At 38.3% G+C, this 24,976-nt stretch overlaps 1 protein-coding gene and 2 non-coding genes across 4 annotated transcripts; all 3 read right to left on the reverse strand.

Annotated features, from left to right (window-relative positions):
• Positions 1 to 846: 846 nt before the first annotated feature.
• LOC121514123 (ATPase family AAA domain-containing protein 2-like) lies at positions 847 to 24,779 on the reverse strand. 2 transcript variants are annotated; one of them, XM_041794217.1, is made up of 30 exons: positions 24,442 to 24,779; positions 23,172 to 23,326; positions 22,391 to 22,443; positions 22,071 to 22,245; positions 21,815 to 21,902; positions 21,591 to 21,675; positions 21,038 to 21,229; positions 16,786 to 16,906; positions 16,510 to 16,524; positions 15,304 to 15,405; positions 14,920 to 15,028; positions 14,541 to 14,656; positions 13,878 to 14,052; positions 13,600 to 13,688; positions 11,843 to 12,002; positions 11,649 to 11,739; positions 10,142 to 10,319; positions 9,883 to 10,019; positions 9,559 to 9,691; positions 9,021 to 9,207; positions 7,460 to 7,645; positions 7,170 to 7,305; positions 6,639 to 6,835; positions 4,701 to 4,860; positions 4,448 to 4,570; positions 4,112 to 4,285; positions 3,338 to 4,024; positions 2,357 to 2,490; positions 1,862 to 1,990; positions 847 to 1,012 (listed from the first exon to the last, which is right to left on the reverse strand). In XM_041794217.1, the coding sequence occupies exons 1-30, from the start codon at positions 24,637 to 24,639 to the stop codon at positions 980 to 982; spliced, it is 4,518 nt and encodes a 1,505-aa protein (XP_041650151.1). In that variant the 5' UTR covers positions 24,640 to 24,779; the 3' UTR covers positions 847 to 979. The 2 variants fall into 2 exon arrangements, with proteins under 2 accessions (XP_041650151.1, XP_041650152.1); XM_041794218.1 differs by lacking the exon at positions 16,510 to 16,524.
• On the reverse strand, positions 8,369 to 8,503 carry LOC121514349. The gene has a single exon (XR_005992292.1). It is a non-coding gene; the product is annotated as a small nucleolar RNA SNORA5 (small nucleolar RNA).
• On the reverse strand, positions 10,788 to 10,922 carry LOC121514348. Its single transcript, XR_005992291.1, has one exon. It is a non-coding gene; the product is annotated as a small nucleolar RNA SNORA5 (small nucleolar RNA).
• Positions 24,780 to 24,976: the final 197 nt, after the last annotated feature.

The raw sequence follows: 24,976 nt of genomic DNA on the forward strand, positions 1-24,976 counted from the left end.
AAGCTTTTATAGATTTAAGTGTCCATTATGGGTTCACCTAGAAGAAAAAGAACAAGATCCTGCATCTCAGTTGTCTCTCTAACACTCCACTTACCAGGTAAAAGACACGTCTTTGATTTCCCAGATGCAGTTTGTGACCTCAAAAAGCATTCACTTACACAAAACAAGATACCCAAGTTGACATCACATTATGTTTGTTTGGAGGTGGTTCAACCAAAGCACAAGTTTACAGCTCTTTAACTCCTAGTTGTAAAATCCCCTTTATCTGGAAAGCATACAAATAAATTTATATTTATATATATATATATAAATTCTGAGTCACACAGATAAATGTTCCTTCTTCCATCACTAAAGTTTCTAAACTAGTCCAGGCGTCAAACTGTCAACTGAGCTAATAGGCGAGTCTTTCAAAGTCAAATGTGTATTTTAAAGAACGTACTGTACTGTGTTAACATTTTTAGCAGTCAACAAGCACAAAGTAGTCACAATAACTTCTATAACAAATATTCTGCATAATGTAGATGTCTATTACTAGATGGTCTAGATGGTCATTAAAAGCTGTGGCATTATTTCTTGCTATGCCAAAAGCTATAGTCTACAGGGAGCACAGATGGCCTACTGGTTAGGATGTGCCTGGGTTCAAGTCTGGCCTGTGGCTCCCTCCCCACATATCTCTCCCTCACTCTGTCATCCCCATTTGTAACTATCCACTCCTCTCTAAAATAAAGGCATAAAAAAAGCCAAAAATATATATATCTTAAAACAGCTATAGTCATCATCTTGAGCACACAACAGACACAATATTTTGCTAAAAAACATTTAATTAAATAGACAAAAAAGGTCATATCAAGTTTTAGCTAATGCACAAATAGAGGTGACTATAGACGTCTATGAAAATAGAACAAGTGTTTGTATATTTACAAAGTTGAGAGGGTGGTGAGTGTAATTACTGAAAAAATGGTCACATTGTCTAGAGGAGTCAACAGAAGTCTTCAATCTCTTGTTCCAATTCCTAATTAAAAAAAAAAAGAGGAAAAGTTAAAAACATTGCAGCAGTTTAAGCAATAGAAACAATCTACTGAATCTCCATGAAAATTAAAAACATCCCCAGTTACAATTAGTAACAAAACAGTCAATTAATACAGAATGACACTGGTGATATTTTGTTAATAATGTTTTACTTCTTTTATATTTATATTAATGTGAAAATGTAAAATGCAAATTAGAAGCTTCATTAGATACAGATTTTTTAGAATTGTCATTGCAGGAGAAGCACAATATTACTAGCTTCTTATTAGGATAGCCATTACAAAGATTATTCAACCAGTGGGTTTATTGCTTTGAAAACTCTGAACAGGCATTAATCTGAGTCCTAATCAATACCACTATTGACACGCTGTTGTTTGGTGGAAAGCAAACAAGAATCCATTTTCAGCACAAGTCTCTTGAGTTGAGTAGATTTTACATTAAAAAGACCACGATTCCATCTGATATATCTATAATGTGAACTTATGAATTAATTAGCCTGTTGCTAAAGTGCTCTTAGGTACTTGTCTGTGTCTGCTCTGCATGCCATTAGTTACAAACAATGGTGCAGGCAATAGCAGACCAGAGACAAAGCAATTCTTCCACCCTGGCCTGTTTCTTTACATCTCAAGTCAAACTTTGGACATTTTTTTACCCATTCACCAGTAAACAAACCTAGGTTACATGCTGTTTGGACAGAATTTACAGTGCTATTCAAGCATGCTTATCGCTCATGATTTTAATGATAATTAAAAATGAACATGTCACGGTGTGGGAATTATCACACATTTGCCATTAAACCTCTAGCTAGATCTTTGTATCAGTTCATACCAACCTGTGTTAGTGCTGTTTTGTTGTAATCTCGTCTGTGTCTATAGATGCTCTGGCAGAGCAGAGCGTAGAGCTTCTCCAGCTTGTAGACTTCGTAGCCTTCAGTCTTTGACACTACTCTCTCTAACAGCTCCTGAAGAAAGAGCAGGAAAAAGAGGGATGACATTTTTAACTAGAAAAGCACTTGGAGAGGGCAGATCTCTATTAGCCCTATCTCCCAATAGTACAGAATCCCTAAAAAAATTCCTGGATCCAGACGGTGATCCATATCACTCCCAAAATCTAATTAGTTCTTACTTATGCCATTTTTGACATTTCCCAAAAATTTCATCAAAAGCCATCTATAACTTTTTGAGTTATGTTGCTAACAAACAAACTAACAAACCCTGCTGATCACATAACCGCCTTGGCGGAGGTAACTATCTGTTCAGTGTGAAGAGGCTCACTGCAGGCAGTGATCAGAAGACCATACATAGGACAGCCATAGTAGCCTTCTCACCTTTAATTTTTCTCTGTCCACCACTAGAGGGGGAATTTCCTGATCAAGGATCTGCAGAGCTTTGTCCACATCAATCATCTGCTGCTGCAGCACCGTGTTCTTTAGAGCCCGAGTCATGCGCCTCACACTTCGCTCTGAGACATGAAGCACACACACAATGTTCAGTCTGCTATAAAGAATGACAGCCTGCTGAAACATACACTTTAAAACATGGTGACTTCTTGTTATCATCAAAGAAAACCACATTTTATCTTTCTTTACTTCTGAATTTAAGGTTTGCATTTCTTAAAACTTTTCTTTCTGTAAACTACACAATTATTTGATGGTGGGAATGCAAAAAAACAGAGACAATGCCAATATTTAAGGTAGCAATTTGGCCAAAGGCTGATTCTGATCCAGACGTTTGCTCATTACTTCTGTTGCTGTAACACTCACAAAATGCCAATTAAAATACCAAAATCTTCTCTAATATTTGATCATGAAAACATATACCTACCTACTAATACATCTCTCTCTTAATCAGCAGTTACACAAACATCTGCTACTGACATCAGTTCATTTCAACAGTATTTCAAAAATGGCAGATGTTTGTCAAAAGGGCCAATATTGGTTAATACTGATGTTAACCCACTGCATCTCTGCATCTCCACTAATTATACCAAATCACAAATTAAAATTTAACAGAATCTCTGCTGGGGGTGGAGGTAAGTTTTTCTTTCATCTTTCTGTACCTTGGAAAAATCCTGCAGGTTTCAGTGAAACGGGATAATACCCTTGAAAGATTTTCATGCGATAAGCAACAAAAGAAGTTAAAAAATGCTGGCTTTAAAAGAAATCTGTCATAATAAAATTCTTCATAAACATCAGCCATTTTAAAAACAGAACTGTTCACTTTTATTTTTCACCAATTGTACTGCAATCCCCTTGTCTTATTTTTTATGTCCACACCAGCAAATAAAAATAGATGTTTAAATATCAAACCTGTTCCTGTGTCTTCCTCTCCTCTTTCAGCAGCAGTGGCATCATTCACAGCTGATGTATCCATTTCCTCCACCTCCATAGGTCCAGCTAGGCTGCTCTGCTCTGCCTCCTCTACAGTGACTTCATTCTTGTGCCCTTCATCTGTCTCTGTTACACTTTGACATCCGTCAGTCTCAGCTTCAGTTACCTTCTGGCTGCTAGTTTCCTCCCTCTCCTCTGTGTTGGTAGATTGTTCCTTAGTGTCTCCCTCTGTCTCAGTGTTGTCATTGTTGTTAGCGTTCACTGTAATGGTTTCACTGCTCTCATTTTCTGCCTCTTTCAACACCTCTTTGTTTTCCTCTAACTCTCTTTTGTCATCTGTGACTGTTTCTTTCTCCTCTTTTTCATCCTGTGTTTTTTCCTCATTTCCTGGGTTAACCATTTCTTCAGCAGCTTGGCTCTTCTCCTCACTGTCCTGCTCCTTTACAGAACTCCCCTCCTGAGCTGACGTAGACCCTGACTCTACATCCACCGCCATCTGATCTTCTTCTACTCCCCTCTCAACTTCCTCCTCATCATCTCCATCTTCCTCTTCGTCGTCAGATCCCAAATGTGTGTCATCTCTGGATGTGTGAGGGGAGGACAAAGACTTCCTCTTTTTGTAGACGCCTGCAGACCAGCGACTCCTCCGCCTTTTCTTCTTTTGGGCTGACAGAAAAAAAGAGAAATACATTTTCTGGGTGATAATTATTTCTGTAAAGTCATAATACAACTGTTATCTCAGGTAGTCTTTACCTATGTTTTTAGAAATTGCAGGAGAAGAGGCACTTGTAGTTGGAGTAACAGCAACTGCTGGTCTGGCCAGCTCTCTTTGTGGGTTTACTTCAGTGATCTTCACCTCAGATGGAGGTTTAGATGGTTTGGGAAGGACATGGTAGAAGGATGGAGCAAACCGCACAGAAGAGCAATCTAAGATAGACAATAAAATAAAGCCAAGTGTTTTTTCTACATTCTGTATCACAGTTCTTTACCACCAACACAAACTCAATATTGTAATACTGAAATTCTTGCTAAAGAGTGCAAGTCTTGGAGAAACTGGTCATTTTAAATGCAAGCACACACAAAATTCACCTCTTGTGCTACGGGACACTTTGATCTCCTCACAAATCTTCTCAAAATCTTCATCCAGTTCATCCCTGATGATAGCATGGACCGTGTCTTTTAGTGCACATGCTCTGTGACGGATCTGACGGTCTGGATGAAAAACACATAAGCACAAATCAATAAAACAGAAATCTAGTACCAAACTACTTCATTATCCTCCACTGATTCCTCCACTCCATACGATGTATGTTCTCTGTGAGCACATATTCACTCTACAGACCTGAAGGATCTCTGTCTGGGTTGTACTCAAGGGCATTCTGCCAGATGAGATCCACATCCTGGAGGAACTCTTTGACGGTCCCATACTGATGGAGGTCAATCTTTGTGAGAACTGTGGACAGGTCCATCGGCTTCTTGATGACCTCTGCATAATCTGGCACCTGAAACACACAAAAAGAAGCTGCTGTGATATTTACGGTTTACGGGGATGCTTACATTTAGCCGGCTAAACAGTTAGGATCCCTTTTGAAGTCAGCACCAGAAATACAAGTCGGTTAAACTTAACAGTTAAACTTAGACATAGTATACAAAAAGAACAAAGGCATTTGTTTTACTGCAAGGACTTTCTGATGTTGCAAATATTTTCTGTAATTGCTTAAAACTGAGGGGCCCTGATCACCTTTAAAGTGGGAACATAATACGAACACTTGTGTTAAATCATGTTGATTTTAAAACAGCAAACATTTTCAGGACCAGACATTTTTATTTTCTTTCATGTACTCGGACCACTCTAAGGTACACCAATATGTACTTTTTCTGCAAGTTTCAGAGTTATGATCCACTTTTAGCCTCTGTTTTTCCATTTTAGATTTTTCTTGATTTCATTTATACACATGGACGTACATAGTTATTTTTGTTCTATTTCAGCCCTCTTACTTTACATACACCTGTGGCATAAGCTTCATTTGTAATTTTTCAATATATAATGAAATTTTAATTAGATTTAATTAGATAAGAAAATCTGTGGCACGTGATGCAATGGGTATGCATTTGTATTGTTTCTTTATTGCAATCTTGATTTTGATAAATGGATGGCTTGGGAAAAAGTTTTATTTCAAATGAGGATCTCTGTTGTAATGAGCGGCCTCATTACAAGACAGAAAGAGGGGGATAATATCAAGAGAACAGCTTTCCTGCTTGAACCACATTAAGTTTAGACAGCATATACTTTCTTATTAAATTTAACGCAACATGGCAGACTACAAGCAGTGTATCAATGGAGACACTTAGTAGCAGTCTTTTCCCTCCATATTTATCTGTATCAGACACCACTTGTGCTACTTCAGCCATAAGGAGGGAAAGAGTGGTTTCTATTCATAAACGCTTTCACACTGTGGTTGTACATGGATAACAGATTGCAGCCATAGCAGACAAGAGGTCAGTTCTGGTATAGTCTATGGCCACAAATGTGAGGGAGGAGTGGATATCCTCTTTATCTTGACTGCTAACTGTTAGCAACTGCTGCTAGCTTGTTGAGGCCATGGTGCGGGGTAGAAACTGTCAACAGGCGTGCAGGAGGAACTTCAAAATAAACGCTTGACTTAAAGGTGACTTCAAGGTTTATTGATGTTTTGACTTTCTATCAATCTGATTGGCTAATTAATCAACCAATCAATGTATCAATATACCCTGATGGATCATTACACCCATACTAATTATTGACAGTTTTTATCAGTTCAGGCCAACAGCTCATCGGCAAACCTTGGGCCCGTTTTTGCATGTCAGAAACAACAAACAGTCTTGTAGTGCGACATAATCAACAACACGTGCAAGATGCCCTACGACACGACTAGCATGTCAGAAATGGAGTCATCAACCTGCAAATAGGATGGAAGGCTGGTGGTGCTAGCACTGCTAATCGTAGCTACATTCTGCAAACCAACTTTTGCACTGTTAGTGACATTTACTTAATATATATCTTCCTCACTTTAGACTAGTCGGCTAAATGCAATTAATCATTTTGGATTTAATTTGAAAGAAAATAATAAGCCTAGAAACATCACTGACAGGGATCAAACTGAGCACTGATTAAAATAATAATGAAATCCCCAACACCAAAAGTGAACCAGTTAGACTTCACACTTTCTTAGCTAAACCAACAGTTAAGTATTTAAAAAAAAGTTTATGATAAAACAGTAAATGAGATAACCAAGTATACCTCTTCTAAATCCACAGGCTTTGTAAATGCTTTGAAGCGTTTATCCTGGGACAGACGGTTGGTGACATCACGCAGAAAGAGACGGAGCTCCCTGAGAGTAGCCTCCTCCTGCTCCTCCAGTCGCCGTGTCTCCTCCTCAGTCAGCTGACGACGAGGAGGTGGTTGGGCAACAGGAAGCACCTCTAATGCTCGAAGCACTGAAGCAAAGACAGACACAAAGACTTGAGGAGTAAAGGACAGGAAAAACACAACCAAAAACATGTTTCAGACTTTGTAATGTCCAAAACTTGGTCATGTCAACTAAGCATACTGCAGCTACTGTGCAACCCATTTTTCTAAAAACCAAACAAGATTTTGAGTCAAATTAGTAACATTAATTGAAAACTAATTTTTCTAATAGTTCATCAGTTAAAAACTCTTGAAAATGGTAAGCTTATTCTCAGTTAAAAAGTACCGCAGCTCATTTTAGTTAAAGATCAAATAAAGCAGGCTTTGATTTGTATTTTATTGCTTGAATTTTTAGTTCCTTACCAGCCTTCTTTTTAGAGGAGGGGGGTTTTGCTGCCTGATTGAGGATAAGATCCTCAAAGAAGTTTCTTCTTTCTCTGCTGGTGGGGACAGGGACGTGAAAAACCTCTCCATACTCCACCCGGAACAACTCCTGCACCTGAGACGAGTAAAGAAAGAGAAGAATAGGCTAAGAAACTAAACTGTCAAATAAATTATTACTTATTTTCATTCATTCACAAATACATTTTTAATCATAGAATGCTCTAATGTATTAACATTGTACACCAACTGTGTTCAACTTTTTTCTATACCTCCTCACTGAGTTGTTCATATCTCAGGCTGCATGTGGCCAGAAGCAGTATAGGAGAGAACGCAGGGATTGAGCTAAGCAGGCTGAGGAAGGTGGCTTTTAAAGCTGGGCCCACAGTGTCCCACCACTGTCCGATGTGAGGGATGTACAGGATACTGGGAGAGGTCCGCTTTGCTTCAACAAAGATCTGTGAACCACAAGACATGTTAATATCAGTTTATTGGACAGATTAAAAAAGAAAAAAGAAGTTACTTTACAGACAAGCATGTAGATTAGCTTCCACAGAATACAAAGAAACCAGACAGAATGGTTAAATGTTAAATTCTAGGCCCTGATGCTGACGAGAAATGAAAATGTATACATTTGTGTAAAGGCCAGCACCAGTCGAAGTTCATCCCATCGCTTTCCAGCTGTTGTCTTTTATGTGCAAAGTGGAGGCCTAATGCATCTAGACTCAGCGTGACAATTAACACCACAGACAGCTGTGGCTGGGGAGAGTTTTCCAGAGAGCAGCTGTTTTGTACATTTCAGTTGCTGAGTAACAGCTCTGTTTGAGAGCACATAAGAAGAAAAGAGCCATCTTAAAAAACAGAATAAGTGGGAGGCTTCATCACTTGTGAAATACCACTGCTCTTATCATTTTTTCACCTGCCCAGTGAGAAGAGGAGGCAAGTCCTGAATGGGCTCCTGATTCTGGTATTAAGTGCTGCTGTCGGTGTGTGCTAGGGGTGGCAATTGAGGTTTGGCCATGACTAAACGGCATCGGTGTGTTTTGGGCAAAAGAATGATAACTTTAATTGCAAATCTAATACATTTCTCCCCTTGACTTCTGGTCATAATGAATGACACATTTTAGAAAAAAGAGGACTGCTCTCTCTCTCTGCCATCATTATGACTTTGTTGTGTGGGTGTTTGTCTGCAGTACATATTTATCCCCACTTCCCACCATATAAAGAAGAGGGGCCCATGAACTACAGTTTCTGTGGCAGCCATTTTGGCCAGTGAGGTCCACTGATGAGAACACACTGAATTTGACAAGGCTGCAAGAGACAACAAGGTTCCCGCACACACTTTGAAACCCAATTCAAGTCATTTTAATACCTTTTAATCATTAAACAAAGAGAGATCAAAACTATGTTGTATCCCATGGCACTGGTGGTTTTTATTGTCCAGCAAGTTGCCTCACAACAGTTATCTGACCCTGTTAACTATTTTCAGATTTTCCATAGAGACAATTGTCCTTTGTGAATCTCCCCAACTTATTGTCACTTCTTACAGTCATCCATCCATTTATTTTCTATACCGTTTATCCCGTCAGGGGTCGCAGGGGGAGCTGGAGCCTATCCCAGCTGTCATTGTTTTATGATAAATGATTTGCTCTAGCATACACAACAGAAAATTTTAGAGAATTTAAGGTCTTCAAATGTAAAAATCCAGTTTGGGATTTCAAAGGATCTACAGGAACCCAGGTAAAGACATCATGTTCTGCATGATAAAGTATGTGATATGAAATGTAATTCAATTAAAGCTTGTTTTCATTTGAATACTGATATTTCACGTACCTGTGCACAAGTCTCTTCTGGTGCAGTAGCGCTGGCTCCAAACAGCACAGCCATGTCCAGTGTGTAAACAGTGAATTTCTCCAGAGCATGGAGGACAGCTGGAGCCAGGTGAGAGCTCTGACCCGAGCCTGGTCTGCCCTCCAACAGAAGCCTCGGCCGGTATGAGGTCGGGTGGCTCAAAACACTCCTACATGAAGAGAAATGACAGAAAGCCTCAGACAGCCAAAGTGACAGAAATCTTTACATTTATTCATGTTTTATCAGTCATTAGTTTGCCTGAAAGATAAAGAAAAGATTTGGGTCACTGAGAAAAATTAACAGCTACAACGGATAGTAAAAAGTTGAAGTTAAATCACTGAAAGACAATCACTGCAAAGTGTAAACAACAAAAACATGTAATTTTTTTATCTAACTGGGCAACTACCAAGCTTTTAATGAAAAAGTATATGAAATAAAGTCAACTAACAGAAGCATAATATGAAAGAATGAGGAGCTTAACTCCTGCACTAAATTTATCCCCAAATAATGTTTAACTTACCTGCTGAGGTTCAGGAGTCCATTAGCAGCCGGTGCTCTGAGTTGGGAGAGAGTCGTCTGTCCACTGGACAGGACCTCTGAGTCCTCATCCTCACTGAACATTACCTCATCTTCAGATGCACCACTGGCCACATCTGGGAATAAACACGCATGCACAAAGACAAAGGTCACACCTGATACCTGAATTATATATTTTTTTGGTCTTAGTACCGTTAAGCAAAGAGAGATCAAGCTATTAAATAAAAAAGTAAAGCATGACCAAGAAGAAAAGTACTGAGCCCACAATAACTAAATGCAAACAGATGAGGATATAAAGACAGCGTACCATGTTCTCTCTTCCGCTTTAAACCGAGCTCTGCATGTGGAAACACTCTGCTGACATTGTGCAGGATGTTCTGCAGGGTGGCGCTCAACAGAGGACGAATGGCTGGTATCAGGGCCTTGGCTGGTGACACTACTGCCCTGAGAATCACAATCAGCACAATATTTATCAAATAAAAAAAACTATGAATAAGCCAGGCATCAGAAATGTAAAGACAGCATTATATTAGTTTAGTATTGATCTAAGGTTGTTCATGTTATACCTCTGAGCAGCTGGGACCATCTTGGACATAGCAGTCATGAAGTCTTTGTTTGTGATCGCAATGGAGTTGACATCAAGCACAAGCTTCTGCGATGAGGCGTAGATCTGTGGGTAGCGACGTCGCAGTGCACACAGAGCAGCCTCAGAACACACCGCCTTGATGTCTGCTCCGCAGTAACCTGACACAAAGAGGGAGTAAAGATTTTTTAAGTGCTCCATGTAATAATCATCCTGCTACCTGTAGCTCTAGATATAAAATACTTTATACCAGTGTTTCCTTCATCACTTACTGGAGTGCAGACCAATATGATTTGGTCTCGGGTCAATTTTAAAATAAGCTCTTAACAGTATAATCACAAATAGATGAGGAAATGGAAAAGTTGAGGAGAAATAACATTGTATAAATTAGTTAAACTAAAGTGTAAGATTGAACTTCTTTGCCCTACCATATTCATGTTTTATGCCGTTTTTTTTGTAAATGTGAATTAAGAATACGATAAACCTCTTGTAAAGAGGGTCTTCAAAAATCTATGTTTTATATGTTTTTTTTTTAATCTCATGTTACTAAGATGTCTAATTGTTTATTCTTCTAGGAAAGAGGACTGCTCTCTCTCTCTCTGCCATCATTATGACTTTGTTGTGTGGGTGTTTGTCTGCAGTACATATTTATCCCCACTTCCCACCACATAAGGAAGAGGGGCCCATGAACTACAGTTTCTGTGGCAGCCATTTTGGCCAGTGAGGTCCACTGATGAGAACACACTGAATTTGACAAGGCTGCAAGAGACAACAAGGTTCCCGCACACACTTTGAAACCCAATACAAGTCATTTTAATACCTTTTAATCATTAAACAAAGAGAGATCAAAACTACTTTGTATCCCATGGCACTGGTGGTTTTTGTTGTCCAGCAAGTTGCCTCACAACAGTCATCTGCCCCTGTTAACTATTGTCAGATTTATCACAGAGGCAATTCTCCTTTTTGAATTTCTTCATCTTATTGCCACTTTTTCCAATCATGTTTTATGATATGATTTGCTCTAGCATACAAAACTCTATTTTTCTGTATTGTCAGATTTCCAGACTAGTTTGATTTCAAAAATGATCATGAATGTTATATTATGACTACCACAGCTATCACACCACAATAACTTTACACTGTTCAATACATTTGCTAAATGATGAAAGAAGATGAGTTCAAATTTGAGATCTTTGCCAATATCTGAAATTTTCAGTTATTTTGGCCAAAACCACCATGTAAATGTAGTTCAGACCTAAAAATTTAAGTCCTTAAACACACACTTTAAAGTTTAAGGATAAACAAAGAAACAAACTTCAGTTGTTAGAAAACACTCTAAAATTTATGAAATGAGGATGAACAAAGAAAAAAATCTTCAGTAGACGTAGATCTGTTGGTCTTACCTAACACTTCATGAACTTATTTGTACATATGGCTGATGTAGGCAGATTTTTACAGCCGATATATTGGTTACGTCATTGTTAACATACCAACACATTTATCTGCCAGCTCTTCCAGGAAAGTTTCAGAAAGCGTGGGTGTCCATTGTCTGGTGTGGATCTTCAGGATGTCTTTCCTTGCCTGCCATACAAAAAAAACAAAAAAATAACTGCTCAGACCCACACTATCAACCTTTCTGCTTTATCGTCTTTTATTAGCTCAAAGGACAGCTTTGGCTCCTCACCTCTCTGTCAGGCAGACCAAAGAGGAACTCTCTGTCGAAGCGTCCTGGTCTTCTCAGAGCTGGGTCAATGGAGTCGAGTCTGTTTGTTGCTCCGATCACAACAACCTCTCCTCTAGCGTCTAATCCATCCATGAGAGCCAGCAGCGTCGACACAATGGAGCTACAGAGACAGAAAAGAGAATGCATTGTGAAGACATTATTTAGAACAAAGAGTTCCTCTTTAAGGAAACGCCATCTTTGTAAGTGTAGTATTTCTTGATCCTAAATAGATGATTGAAACTTGGGTTGTACTCACTGTAGTCCCTGCTGCCCCATACTGTACTGACTGAAGCACACTTGTCTCCCCTTCCCTGTCCCCCACTGGCCTGCACTCATACTATTCCAAGCCAAATCATCCTATTTTAATATGGCACATCCAGTTTACCAGGAGTGTGATCTCACAGTCAGCAAAAAGGAAAAATACACAGACAAGATGACAATAACTTCACTCGCTTTGTGACTTATTTTGAGACATTGTTGCCAGTGATGCTCTGTAATATAGCGCCATTGTTAAAAAAAAAATGTTGGGTGGAACAATAATATTGATCACATGCTATGCTGCATGTATGCACCTGTGCTCGAGTGCACGCATTAGAGTTGTACCACACCAAAGCCCACCTCTTCCATCTGTGCCAGGGAAATGTACTGTTGGAGCTCAAGCATGCTTGGGCACAGTACAGATTCCCTTTTGTGAGTGTGCACTCATTCAATTGATTATAAAGAATATTAGGATTTAGAAATTGTACAACAGTTAAGATGAAACTATTCAACATAATACAATTCTTACTGAAAACTTTATTTCTATTTCTGCACCACCTACTCTAAACGAAAGCAAAAGATAATTCAAGTGAATGCAGAAATGAATGATTCCTGTGTTTTTTAACTTACAGACACTGGAGGGTTTTAGGCTGCATGTCCATAGCAAGCGACAACCTCTGGTCCTGAAAAATGAAGCCAATGCGGAAGTGCAAAAAATTGCTATACCGCGAGTGTCAATGTGAGGCTGGCTGCAGGAACACCGGAAGTCCCGTCTGGACACATGTTAAACAGCCAGTTTTGACACTAGAAATAAACCGGTTTACAGCCTGGTTCAAAACACCAAACATGTCTCATTAGCTAGCGTCTTATTGTGCTCCCACTGTACGGGGGGTGAATTTTTTTGTACCACAATTGTTTGGATTATATTTAGGATGAAAGCTGATTGGCGCGTCTCATTTGATTGACAGATAGCTCAGCAGGCAGAGGCTCTGTTTCTGTCAACCGGAATGCTAGCTAGCTCAGAATGCTGGACTACATCGGTTTAGAATGAAAAATAAACGCCGTCAGTGATAAAAAAGCTGTCTATGGACACAGACAGTTATACCTTTTGTTTGTTTTATTTTGAGTGGTACACGTGTCTTGGTAGCTGCAGCTGAACGTACAATGTTCTAAGTTTCAGTTGGTGTAAAACATCGGGCCTTCTCAACCATTCTGGTTCCCCTTTTAGATTTTTTTAACACATTTAGCTGTTGATCTTGTCATAAAACACTAAACCAAACTTACTGTAGGCAAATTGGTGCAGAATAAAACAGACTAATTTCTTTATCTTGTTAATAGGAAATACATTCAGCAACACATGAGACAATCAGATGGTTTCATCAAGGTTCCATGCTGGACATTTTACACCATCTAGTTTTAGTACAATAACAGCACAACGTAAGAGCAGAAGTGCTGCTCACCTGTGGATCTGGTCCTGACGGCTTGATCTGACAGGAGCCAAACCATCGATCTCATCAAAGAAAATGATGGAGGGGCGCATCTGGTATGCCTATGGACAAGTTAACAGGTGTCATTCACGGAGTGAACTACTTTTAGACCTGATACAGTTCAATGAACAGACGTTCACTTTGTAAATTTAAATGTTAAAAAGTCATAATGTAGATAGCAGGCTTAAATTGATAGAAAGAAATTTCTAATCATACAAAAATATGTTGATGTAAATGTATTTTAAGTTTACCTGATCAAAAAGCAGTCGTAGCTGTCGCTCAGATTCTCCCACCCACTTACTGAGGCAGTCGGCTCCTTTCCTCATAAAGAAAGCCACCTTTCTTTCTCCCTGACTGCACTCATTGGCCAACGCTCTGGCTACGAGGGTTTTCCCTGTTCCTGGTGGGCCATAAAATAAACAACCCCTAAACACAGAAGAAAAAAAAACAGTCAATCTTAAACAATAATGCAATTTTGAAAAAGTGTGAGGCAGTGGCAGAGAAGATTTACAAGACCTTAACTTGAAAAGATATCCATCTATTTACAAAATTTCAGATGTTCTCAGTGAAAGGAACACATTTTCAGACATACGTTCAAAGGTCCCTGACAACAGCAGCCATGTTTCAGACCACTTCTTACCCATAAACAGTGCATACTCAAATGCAAGCTGAGTGAAAAAGTAAACTCAAAATCTAAATTAACAAACTGAAATATTTAAATTTATATATAAAAATCAAAATACATGGTTTTGTACCATTTTGTTTTCAGTGGGCCACATGTGAAATGAAAGCTTCCCCCTGGCTCTACAGAATATTCAAACTCTGATACGAATGATTTAATCAAAATGATTAAGACTTTAACTCTAGTCACAAAATGAAAAACAAATTCTAAACTATGATTTCAACTGTTTTACCTCGGGGGCTGTATCTTGAACCTTTCAAAGACTTCTGGGTATAGCAGAGGAAAGACCACCATCTCCTTCAGTGCTGAGATGTGTCTGCTCAAACCTCCAATGCTTTCAAAACGAACCTGAATGACACAAAGAGTTATGTCTTCATTGTTTGCCCACGTTATTAAAATGGTCATTAGTGTTTCTCCACCCAGTAATCTATTCATCCGTATTTCTGAGCAAAAACACAGGATCCACAGTAATTTACTATTTAAAAAGTACAATTTTCTTACAACCTTATTTGATTTTACTGTTAAAATACTGTACATACAAACGTTCCTAAATAAATTTGTTCTGCTGATGTTTGTCTTATGTGAAGTGCTGACCCATCTCTGGAGCCTACCGTTTTGTCTATTTGCATGGGGTCCACATCAGCAAGGCTTGATCCAATCTTCATCCTGTCCTTATGGATTCCCAGCAGGTCCTCTTTCACAAAGTTCATAGGCAGACATCTGCAGGATAAACATAGTAGATTTTCAGATCCATTCCAGCTTTATTATCTAATTCTTGGAGAGATTTTAACAGTACTAAAACTATCAACAAAAGCAGCCTAAAACAGACAGAAAAAGCCAATGATCCAAGTCTATCCATAGATAATGTTCTATACATTAGAATTTTATTTTGCACTTGCGCTGAAGTATTAATTCTTAAGTATGAAGTTTTTAAAAAGTAGTGCCGTTGTTCCTCTCTACCTCTACTGGTGCTGTATGATGGCTGCTGCTCTCACCTGTTGACCGACCTGCTCCTGTTCTTACTTCTCCGTCTCTGGAATTGTTCTTCGTCTGAGGATGAGGAGGTGGAGTCGCTGCTGTGGATGGCATGTCTTCTCCTGAAGAGGCAGAAGATGCAGAAAAATCATCTTTCACTATTTCTGCATCTTAATGACTTTGAGCTCATCGACAACAAAGTAACACAGCCCTGTTTGGATTTTTTTAATCTTTTAGAAATGCTATTTCATGTTTCTTTGCGCTCATTGCTAGTAACGTAATACATTTGTGTTCACTGTCCCTTTCATGACAAAGGAAAAAAACACACAGGACACTCCTGCCACTTAGCTATTCATAAGGATTACAGTGTATATTAATAAACTTGGTAGTAACATTACAGTAATCTTTATTTCCAATTAAAAATAGGCTAGTATTTGAATCTAGATCATGTGTAACTTGACCATCCAAGAAGAGCCCCTTTTACTGGTCCAGTCTCAAAGTGGCTGAGTAGGCACATTACACTACAAACCTTTCTTCCAGGAAACTTTTGGACGGACAGAAATATAAGAGCGAACAGAAAACCTTTAAATTAAATCGAAGACTCTCTTTTATTTGGCTATGTAGTTTTAACTGTAAAATTATGTATTCTTGCCTCTTGCTGGTCTTATTACCTCCGCCAAAAAGTTATGTGATCAGCAGGGTTTGTTAGTTAGTTGTTAGCAACATAACTCAAAAAGTTATGGACGGATTTTGATTAAATTTTCAGGAAATGTCAGAAATGGCATAAGGAAGAAGTGATTCGATTTTGGGAGTGATCTGGATCACCGTCCGGATCCAGGAATTCTTTTAAGGATTCTTTACTATTGGGAGATAGGGCTAATGGCGGAGGTCTGCGCTTTCCGAGTGCTTTTCTAGTTTAAGTTTGGTTTTGAGAAAGTTTCCAACCAATCTGTTTGTATGGTATAACATACAGAACCAGTAGTTTTCCAATGTTTCATACAAATAAAGTGACTGTGTATACATTTTAAACAGTAAGTCTCGCTTTGTTTTTGTCTGAAACAAAAATTAAACTACAGTGATGTTTGGCTTACTGTCAATCTTTCAACCCAAGTTTCCCCCACATGTGTCAAACTACCAACAACCACTGTGCCAGTGAAGACAGACATCAACCCAAAACAAACTACGGACTAACAAAAACACTGACAAGGACAATTAGCGAGTCTTACCTCTCAGAACTACTCCTGAGGTTGGTTTGAAGGGAATTAGAAAAAAAACAAAAAACAACAACAAAAAAAAGATATTTCAAAATTTAGGAACTGCTACAGGTGTGAGACCCTACTCTGAGCACGATGACAGTCAGACCATTGGTGCTGACTTTTATAAGTTTTAAAAGTAAGTCATAGTTATTAATCAGAGTATCCCGAGGAACAAACAACAACATAAATACATGTTAAATGTCTTTGTTTCAAAATTAATGGTGACAGCTGACAAGTCACACTCACCTGCTGGTTCTTCTCCTGTTGTAGGGGCTCCTTGGGGCTGTGGAGCTGAATCTGAACCTGCGTCTGGTTGGTGAGGAATGGTCCTTAAAGTACATGCTGCGTTTTCTGGGCTCTCTTGGTTCTAAAAAAACAAATATAACAAGCCTCATCAAACTCAAATTTAATAGTTAAATTGAAAAAAAAAAAAAAAAAAAAAAAAAAAATTTTTAAATATATATATATATATATATATATATATATATATATATATATATATATATATATATATATATACACACAGTTGAAACCAGAAGTTTACATACACTATATAAAAAGGCACATAAACTTTTTTTTCTCACCGTCTAACATTAAATCAGATTAAACTTTTCCTGTTTTTGGTCAATTAGGATTACCAAAATTATTTCTATTTGCTAAATGCCAGAATAATGAGAGAGATAATTTTTTAGACATTTTTTTATTATTTTCTTGAGAGTCAGAAGTTTACATACATTTCATTAGTATTTGGTAGCATTGCCTTTAAACTATATTACTTGGGTCAAAATGTTTTGGATATGCTTCCACAAGCTTCTCACAATAGTTTGCAGGAATTTTGACCCATTCCTACCGGCAGAACTGGTGTAACTGAGCCAAGTTTGTAGGCCGCCTTGCTCGCACATGCCTTTTCAGCTCTACCCATACATTTTCAATGGGATTGAGATCAGGGCATTGTGATGGCCACTCCAAAACATTGACTTTGTTATCCTTAAGCCACTTTGTAACCAGTTTGGCAGTATGCTTAGGGTCACTGTCCATTTGGAAAACCCATTTACGCCCAAGCTTTAACTTCCTGGCTGATGTCTTGAGATGTTGCTTCAGTATTTCCACATAATGTTCTTTCCTCATGATGCCATCTATTTTGTGAAGTGCACCAGTCCCTCCTGCAGCAAAACAACCCCACAACATGATGCTGCCACCCCCATGTTTCACAGTTGGGATGGTGTTCTCAGGCTTGCAAGCTTCCCCCTTTTATCTCTAAATGTAACGATGGTCATTATGGCCAAAAAGTTCGATTTTAGTTTCGTCAGACCACAGAACATGTCTCCAAAAATTAAAGTCTTTGTCCCTGTGTGCATTTGCAAACTGTAATCTGGCTTTTTTATGTTTCTTTTGGAGTAATGGCTTCTTCCTGGGAGAGTGGCCTTTCAGCCCATGTCAGTACAGGACTCGTTTGACTGGTGATAATGACACACTCTTACCAGCTTCAGCCAGCATCTTCACAAGGTCTTTTGCTTTTGTTTTTGGGCTGAGATGCACTTTTCGGACTAAAGCACGTTCATCTCTGGGACACAGAACCCGTTTCCTTCCTGAGCGGTATGATGGCTGGACATTCCCATGGTGTTTATACTTGCATGTATTTGTTGGAACAGATGAACATGGCACCTTCAGGCATCTGGAAATTGCACCCAAGGATGAACCAGACTTGTGCAAGTCCACAATTCTCATTCCTGATATCTTGGCTGATTTCTTTTGATTTTCCCATGATGTTACACAAAGAAGCAGTGTGTTTCAGGTGTGCCTTAAAATACATCCACAGGTGTGCCTCTAATTAACTCAAATGTTGTCAATAAACCTATCAGAGGCTTCCAAAGACATGACATCATCATCTGGGCTTTCCCAACTTGTTTAAAGGCATAGTAATCTTAGTGTATGTAAACTTCTGACTTTAAAGAACGTAGTAAAATTTGTCTAAAAACATCCTTTTCTCATTATTCTGGCATTTAGCAAATAGAAATAATTTTGGTAATCCTAACTGACCAAAAACAGGAAAAGTTTCATCTGATTTAATGTTAGACGGTGAGAAAAAAAAGTTTATGTGCCTTTTTATATAGTGTATGTAAACTTCTGGTTTCAACTGTATATATATATATATATATATATATATATATATATATATATATATATATATATATATATATATTTATATTTAGAGGGGCATGTTCTACACAAAAGTGCATCAACTTTTATTGATTATTCCTGAAGCTAGTTATGCGACATCTTGACTTTAAGAAAACCAGCATTCAATGCAAACTTTCTTTTGGTGCCAATTCTGTTTAGAAGTGTTTTAGATCGTACTTTTTCAGCATGATACGTTTTAAGGAGCAGCACTACCTGCCCATAAGGTTTTTTCAGAGTAGCCGAAATCAAACAAGATGAGACCTGGTAATTCTAGCACAAGACTTGACTGTTAATCATTTAGTCCATGGAATACAAGCCATTATAGCTACATTTTAACAAACTCTGTTATATGGTATTTACAGTATGAATTCCTGAATGTTTAATGTTCATCAACAGTTTGGTGAGATTATCCCAGAAGTGACTTAAAGCTGCACATATAACATGATGCAGTTCAGCTATTTTTTTAAGTTAATGTGACAAAGGCAGTTAAGAGAACAAAACTTTGCACTGATCAGTGTTAATTTTGGGATTTTTATTTTTTTTTACAATTAGTCTTAGCATTTAAGTGTTTATTAGTTTTAGTTGTATTTCAGCCTTTTTTAAACCTCTTAACTTTCAGTTGACCAAAACTAAAAGAAGTAATTTTCTTTAATAAAAAATCCTTACATTGGAGGAAAGTTCCACCCTCTGAATCCTTCTCACAGCTGCCAGAACATGACTACTTACTGGCCCGCCAGCAGGTGTCATCCAGCCCCACGAGACATTAGTGTAACGTTTTTTTAATTTTCAATATTTACAAAATGAAATATTAAAAACATACCACCAATCATAGCATAAAGAGCTTGATATGATGCAATAAATGTGTTAAATACGGCACGTTTAACTCTCTTTAAAGCAGGGAGGAACATCGTAAAAAAGACGCAAAGCAGAGCAAAGATCAGCACAGCTGCAGCATCACCTCAGCTCAGCAATCATGCTGTCCATAAGAGAGGCTACTACAGACTGTGTATGCTTTTCAAGACCGAAGGAGAAGTATTTATTTTGTCCAATTCTGTTCCAACAAGTTGCAAAGATTTTATCAGAGATGACAAATTTTACCACCATGCACAGCTGGACTCCACTCACTCATCCTAGTGGAGTCCAGTCCTGCCTGCACCTCTGACCAGTTTCCTGCATGTCAGGAAACCTTAACAGTCACATATGTTAAGGCCAATGTCAGGCCTTAACATATGTGAAAGTTTTTTTGTTTTGTAAAACAAAACTTTTCCCCCAAGTGGCTAAAAACAGCTGCTCTCAGGTTAATAAATACCTCCATGCTTAATAAACCATGTGCCACAAACGCAAACTTTTTTACTGCCATAAACAGTCATACTGAATGTATATTTATAATGAATATTCCAGTCTTGAAAATTCATGGTTCCTAAATTTTAAAAAAAATTGTAATGTGATACAAGGGCAGTAAGATACTTATGTCTGACTTGTTCAGGTTTCTTGTAGGTAAATCCTCAATCCTCTGTCTTAAGTAGCTAATCAAAATTTTTGTGTTTAATCATGCAGTACTCATTAAATGGTACATCCATCTAATATTAGATAATTTATTTTTACAAATATTCCATCCACCTATATATCTGTGTTTGGTCAGTTAATATATTCTGGACTCTTTTATGTGCTCTCACAGTCCTGCCTTTGTTTATTAGGTCTGTCATTTTTTATGGTTCTCTGTATGTTTTTTTGTCATAACTAAATATTATATGTTAAGACATGTTCTTCAGAATTCATGTTTATGTCACAGTTCATTGTTTGAATATATGACATTTCAATAAAGTTTTTTTTTTTTTAAGCCACATCCATGTCCTAAGAGGGGTGTAGTCAGGGGCAGAGTCAGACAGGTCATTAACATTTAAAACCACAGACACAGAGGGTTTTACACATGCAAAAATCCTATACTTGGGTGTTTTTAAGGCATGTTTTTGGGACCTCTGAGGCCAATAGAAACTTGTCTTAAAAGGGTAAAATATGCATCCTTGAAGGTGATGTTGTACTGTTTAAGGAGAAGACTGTTATATACAGTGCAAAGAGTTAGATATTTAACCAATGTAGTATGGACAGCAAGCGTTGAATGCAGTATGATGCAAAGTGGTATCTGGCACTCATTTGTTTTTCGGACATTGTGTAAAGTATCCAGCTAGGCTTGACACAAAGACCCTTGTGGAAATGACTCAAATTTGAATTTAGGTGTGCAATGATTTGTAATAATTTCTAAGACTATGAATTATTTAACTTAAACAGTGTAAGCAACATTAAACTGAAGCAGTACCGTCCTGTGGGGCCTGGTAGCGAACCACGGTCTTTCGCTGTCTGAAGTCATAACGTCTTTGGTTTTCTTCTTCCTCGTCCTCATCTTCTTCCTCATCCTCATCCTCACCATCATCATCATCATCTTCTTCCTCCTCTTCTCCATCTTCCTCCTCCTCTTCTTCGTCATGGCCCTCATCATCCTCATCTCCTCCTGTTATTTGGACAATAAAATCAACACGATTGGTTTCCATTCCTGAGTTTTTTTTGTTCTCCAGATGGTAAAAAAAAGATGTGCAGTTACGAGTTGAATTTATATATTCTTTAAAACAAATTATCACTTTTAAATAACTCTACCTTTCACTGATTAATAACGAATTACCCATTACATAAAGCAAACAAAATGATATGTGCTGGTGTTATTTTTGTTTGTTTGTTTTAGTATTACTTGTTGTAACTTGTAGACCTCAGGTTTTATACAGTCTGAATTTATTCTTTGAATTGGATGGAAGGCAAACTAGCCTGCATGCCTTGCTCATTTGCCCTTGATGATTAATAAACCTCATCCAGCTCACCTTGGTTCTCCTCCTCTGTGTCTTTACTCTCCACATTGTTCCTCAAAGATCTTGTCATCCTGCTACTGGTGTACACGCCAAGATGCTAGGACAAAACATGTTGAATGCTGAATAATTCACTGTTAATAGTTTGTTATCTGTATTAAATATAAACACTAACACTACGATTATACGACCCAGTTTAGAGTTAAAAATAGAAAAATGTGGATTCCTGTATGTGTTACCTCTTCTTTAGTGTCTCTATCTCTGCTCCTCAGTCTGCGTCTCATCTTCTGCATGTCGTCCATCTTCTGGAGAACAGCTTCAGCAGTGCTGAGGGACAAAGTTTTTTCAAAACATTATAACACATTTGATTTAGAGAAATAACCACAAGGTACGTCAGTTTGTGAGATTCTAACTGAAATTGTCACTCAGCTTTATCTGACCTGAGGCATTTAACAATAAAACAAAAGGGCATGAAGTGAATGGTGCCGAACTCACTTGGTGATGAGTCTGTCGTACAGTACTGACTGATTACGGGAGTTCAAGCCGTATCTGGTGATTCGGGAACTTCGTCTCACAGAGCGATCCTCCTCTTCCTCCTCTTCTTCAGGGCTCTGTAGGTTAAAGCGACTCCTCTTTGGAGTTGATGACCCCTCCACTTCATCTGGAACATCTGATGTACCATTTAAAAAAGATTTTTTGAAGCTTAACACAAGTATAGGCCCTTCATAACAAAGGCTGTTCAACATCTGTCTGCCTATCAAAATATAAAAGCTGCAGAGCCCATAAAAAATATATTTAATTGTAATAAGCATTACCTGCTTGCTGTTTGCTGCTGGATTCTTTGCCCTCTCGCAGTCTGGAAGATTTCCTGGTAAAAGAATAAATTCAAACATCATTTTTCTGCCACCTGAAAATATTTTCTGACTGTATATTAGCCCAAAAAATCTAGTATACAAGTCACAGGGGTATGTAAGACAGAGTCTGTTTTTTGGTAAGTTGTGAGGTACTGATCCAAAGCTCCCAACGTGAGTTGCACTATCCATCTTGGGCTGGTCACGCACTGTCATTAACTGAGGAATCTTTCTAACAAACCAGTACTCCACAATGCTTATGTACCAAAGAGCATACTACTGTTTCCTTTAAATGCAGAATTATGACATAAGGAAGGAGAAACACTAAAAAATTTAAAAACAGGTGGCACTGGCAGCTTTGTTTGTAAAGCAGAGTGTTAGCTTGCAGTGCACAATGAATGGGGGCATATTTTCAACGGTGACCAGTTAGGCTACATGTAGTAGGTGATGGTGGTTACTGCACTTGTGGTCATGACAGCATATGTGTCAGCATTTTATCCTGGTATTTTGGCTGTAAATAAGGACAACTCTAAATGAAAAAATATGTAATATAAGGTTTTGCACATTATTTTTGAAAAGTTAAAAGTGAATACAAAACTTAAAAAGCACCTGTCTTATCTTGGAAAATTTTTGGAAAAAAAAAAAAAAAAAAAAAAAAGACAGGCTTTTGGAAAAATAAACTACATCCCTTAAAGAGTACTCAGAGAAAATGCCACTAATATTAAAGTGAGAGGGTTTGTATTACCTTGTGGAACATCCTCCAATATTTTCTTCATTCACAGGGGAGCTGGTTTTTGGTTCCATGTCAGCAAAAGAAACCTCAAGTTTGACTCTCTGACCCCGGGTCCTTAGAGAGTGCTGGAGACCACTTCTCTCGTCCTGCTTCAGATCAACATGCCCCTGTTGATTGTTCATGCAATTACAGAAGAAATGCTAATTTGACTGGAAATCCAATTTAATCATGGAAATATTTAGTGGCTAACTTCTAAATCCAAACCTAAAGGCAAACATATGTGTGCAAGATACACAAGACTTTGTACTTTGGAAAACCCCTGGGTTCATATTGTATGGCACACTTTGTGAGCTATACTGTTTAACATATTCACAGGCATTTTTATGCTTGGTATGTATTTAAGCAAAGTGTCTGTTAATGGATTACAGATAAAGTTGTAGAAGTCAGCAAATGCCACTCATTGTCAGTAAACAGGGAACATACTAACATAATACACTACTTCAAACAGCTGTCAAGAACTACTCTGTATGATTAAAAACTACTGCACTCTAAATCTGCAGCAGTATGGACACTATGGGCAATAGCCAATATGTATTTTTGTGTGAATACTGTTATATGCTCTGCATCTTTTTGTGTTAATCTTATGTTGCATATTGCTGCTGAGCAGAGTTTCACCAATGAAATAATGTATCATCTTATGATTTCTCATCGGTACCTTACAATAAATTAGTTAATGTTTATTATACCTTAACGTCCATCTCAACAAAAGGTGCACGGTGTATTAGATAAAATCCATATCTACAAGCTGTTACAAAGATTGGCCCTACAGGAAGGACCTTAATCTTTCTTGACCAAAAATGAAACAAATTCTGGTGTCAAAAACACCCAGAGGTACCGTTGACAGCATGCATGAAGATAAATCTGGGGTCAAATTTGCACGGATCTCGCATGATCACTTAGATGGTTTAGCCTTTTACACCACGAAGTACTGATCAAATTAGTACACTGATCTTTCACTATGCACATCTGAAAAGATAATTTATCAATAGTGGTTGCATGTTTCAACAAACACGCCAGTTTCCGTAAATTATCGGGAGACACTGCGCGTGTTCATTCAGAAAACAGTGTCAGTGTCGTTTATTTACAAGCTGACAAGACAACTAGCTAGTTAGCTTAGCACGCTAACAAAGCTAGCACGTCAAACTTATGTCCATTCATAATTATTTATACCCAATAACTGATGGTGTAGTAGTCTAGAAGATGTTGAAGTGTGCATACGTACATTGGCCGTGGTGTGCTCGGGGCTGCTGAAGCTGTCATCCAGGCCCCGGGAGGACCGTGTCAGCCGGGCGGACTTTCTTTGCGACGCGGGAAGGAGCGACATAAACTCGGCGCTCGTATCCAACTCCATCGTCCTCCTCTTCGGAGTTGATGCCGCCGACTCGGCTCCGGCTCCGGCGCTGCTGCGTAGAATCACCATTTTGACTACCAACCGACCGTTTACCTTCACGAACGACGGTGTACCTGCCTTGAAATGTACCGTTCACGATCCCGCTAACATAGCGTAGATAACAGTGAATATCCACCAGCTGACACACAACAGCTCCTTACTAAACCCTTGATTTCTGGCGCCATAAACGTCATCAGAGGTTATGAGGTAAGGAGATAATGAGCTACCGCGAGGACAAATAGATCTTCTTACAATATCGTACATTCGACTGATTTCAGAAATTGTTGGGATTTTTGCTGAATCGTCAAAAGAGCACAATACATGGGTAACGAGTTGTTAATTCTCAATAGGAGCAGTCTTTTACTTA

Source organism: Cheilinus undulatus, linkage group 8, assembly GCF_018320785.1.
Source record: "Cheilinus undulatus linkage group 8, ASM1832078v1, whole genome shotgun sequence".
NCBI classification, from domain to species: Eukaryota; Metazoa; Chordata; class Actinopteri; order Labriformes; family Labridae; genus Cheilinus; species Cheilinus undulatus.

Excerpts from the sequence above, each read along its gene's own strand:
- LOC121514123 (XM_041794217.1), bottom strand. The coding sequence starts at position 24,639 with ATGGTGATTCTACGCAGCAGCGCCGGAGCCGGAGCCGAGTCGGCGGCA. Across the intron at positions 23,327-24,441 it reads CCGAGCACACCACGGCCAAT|GGGCATGTTGATCTGAAGCA; the intron begins GTACGTATGCAC and ends AACAATCAACAG. Across the intron at positions 22,246-22,390 it reads CAGCAGCAAACAGCAAGCAG|ATGTTCCAGATGAAGTGGAG; the intron begins GTAATGCTTATT and ends ATGGTACATCAG.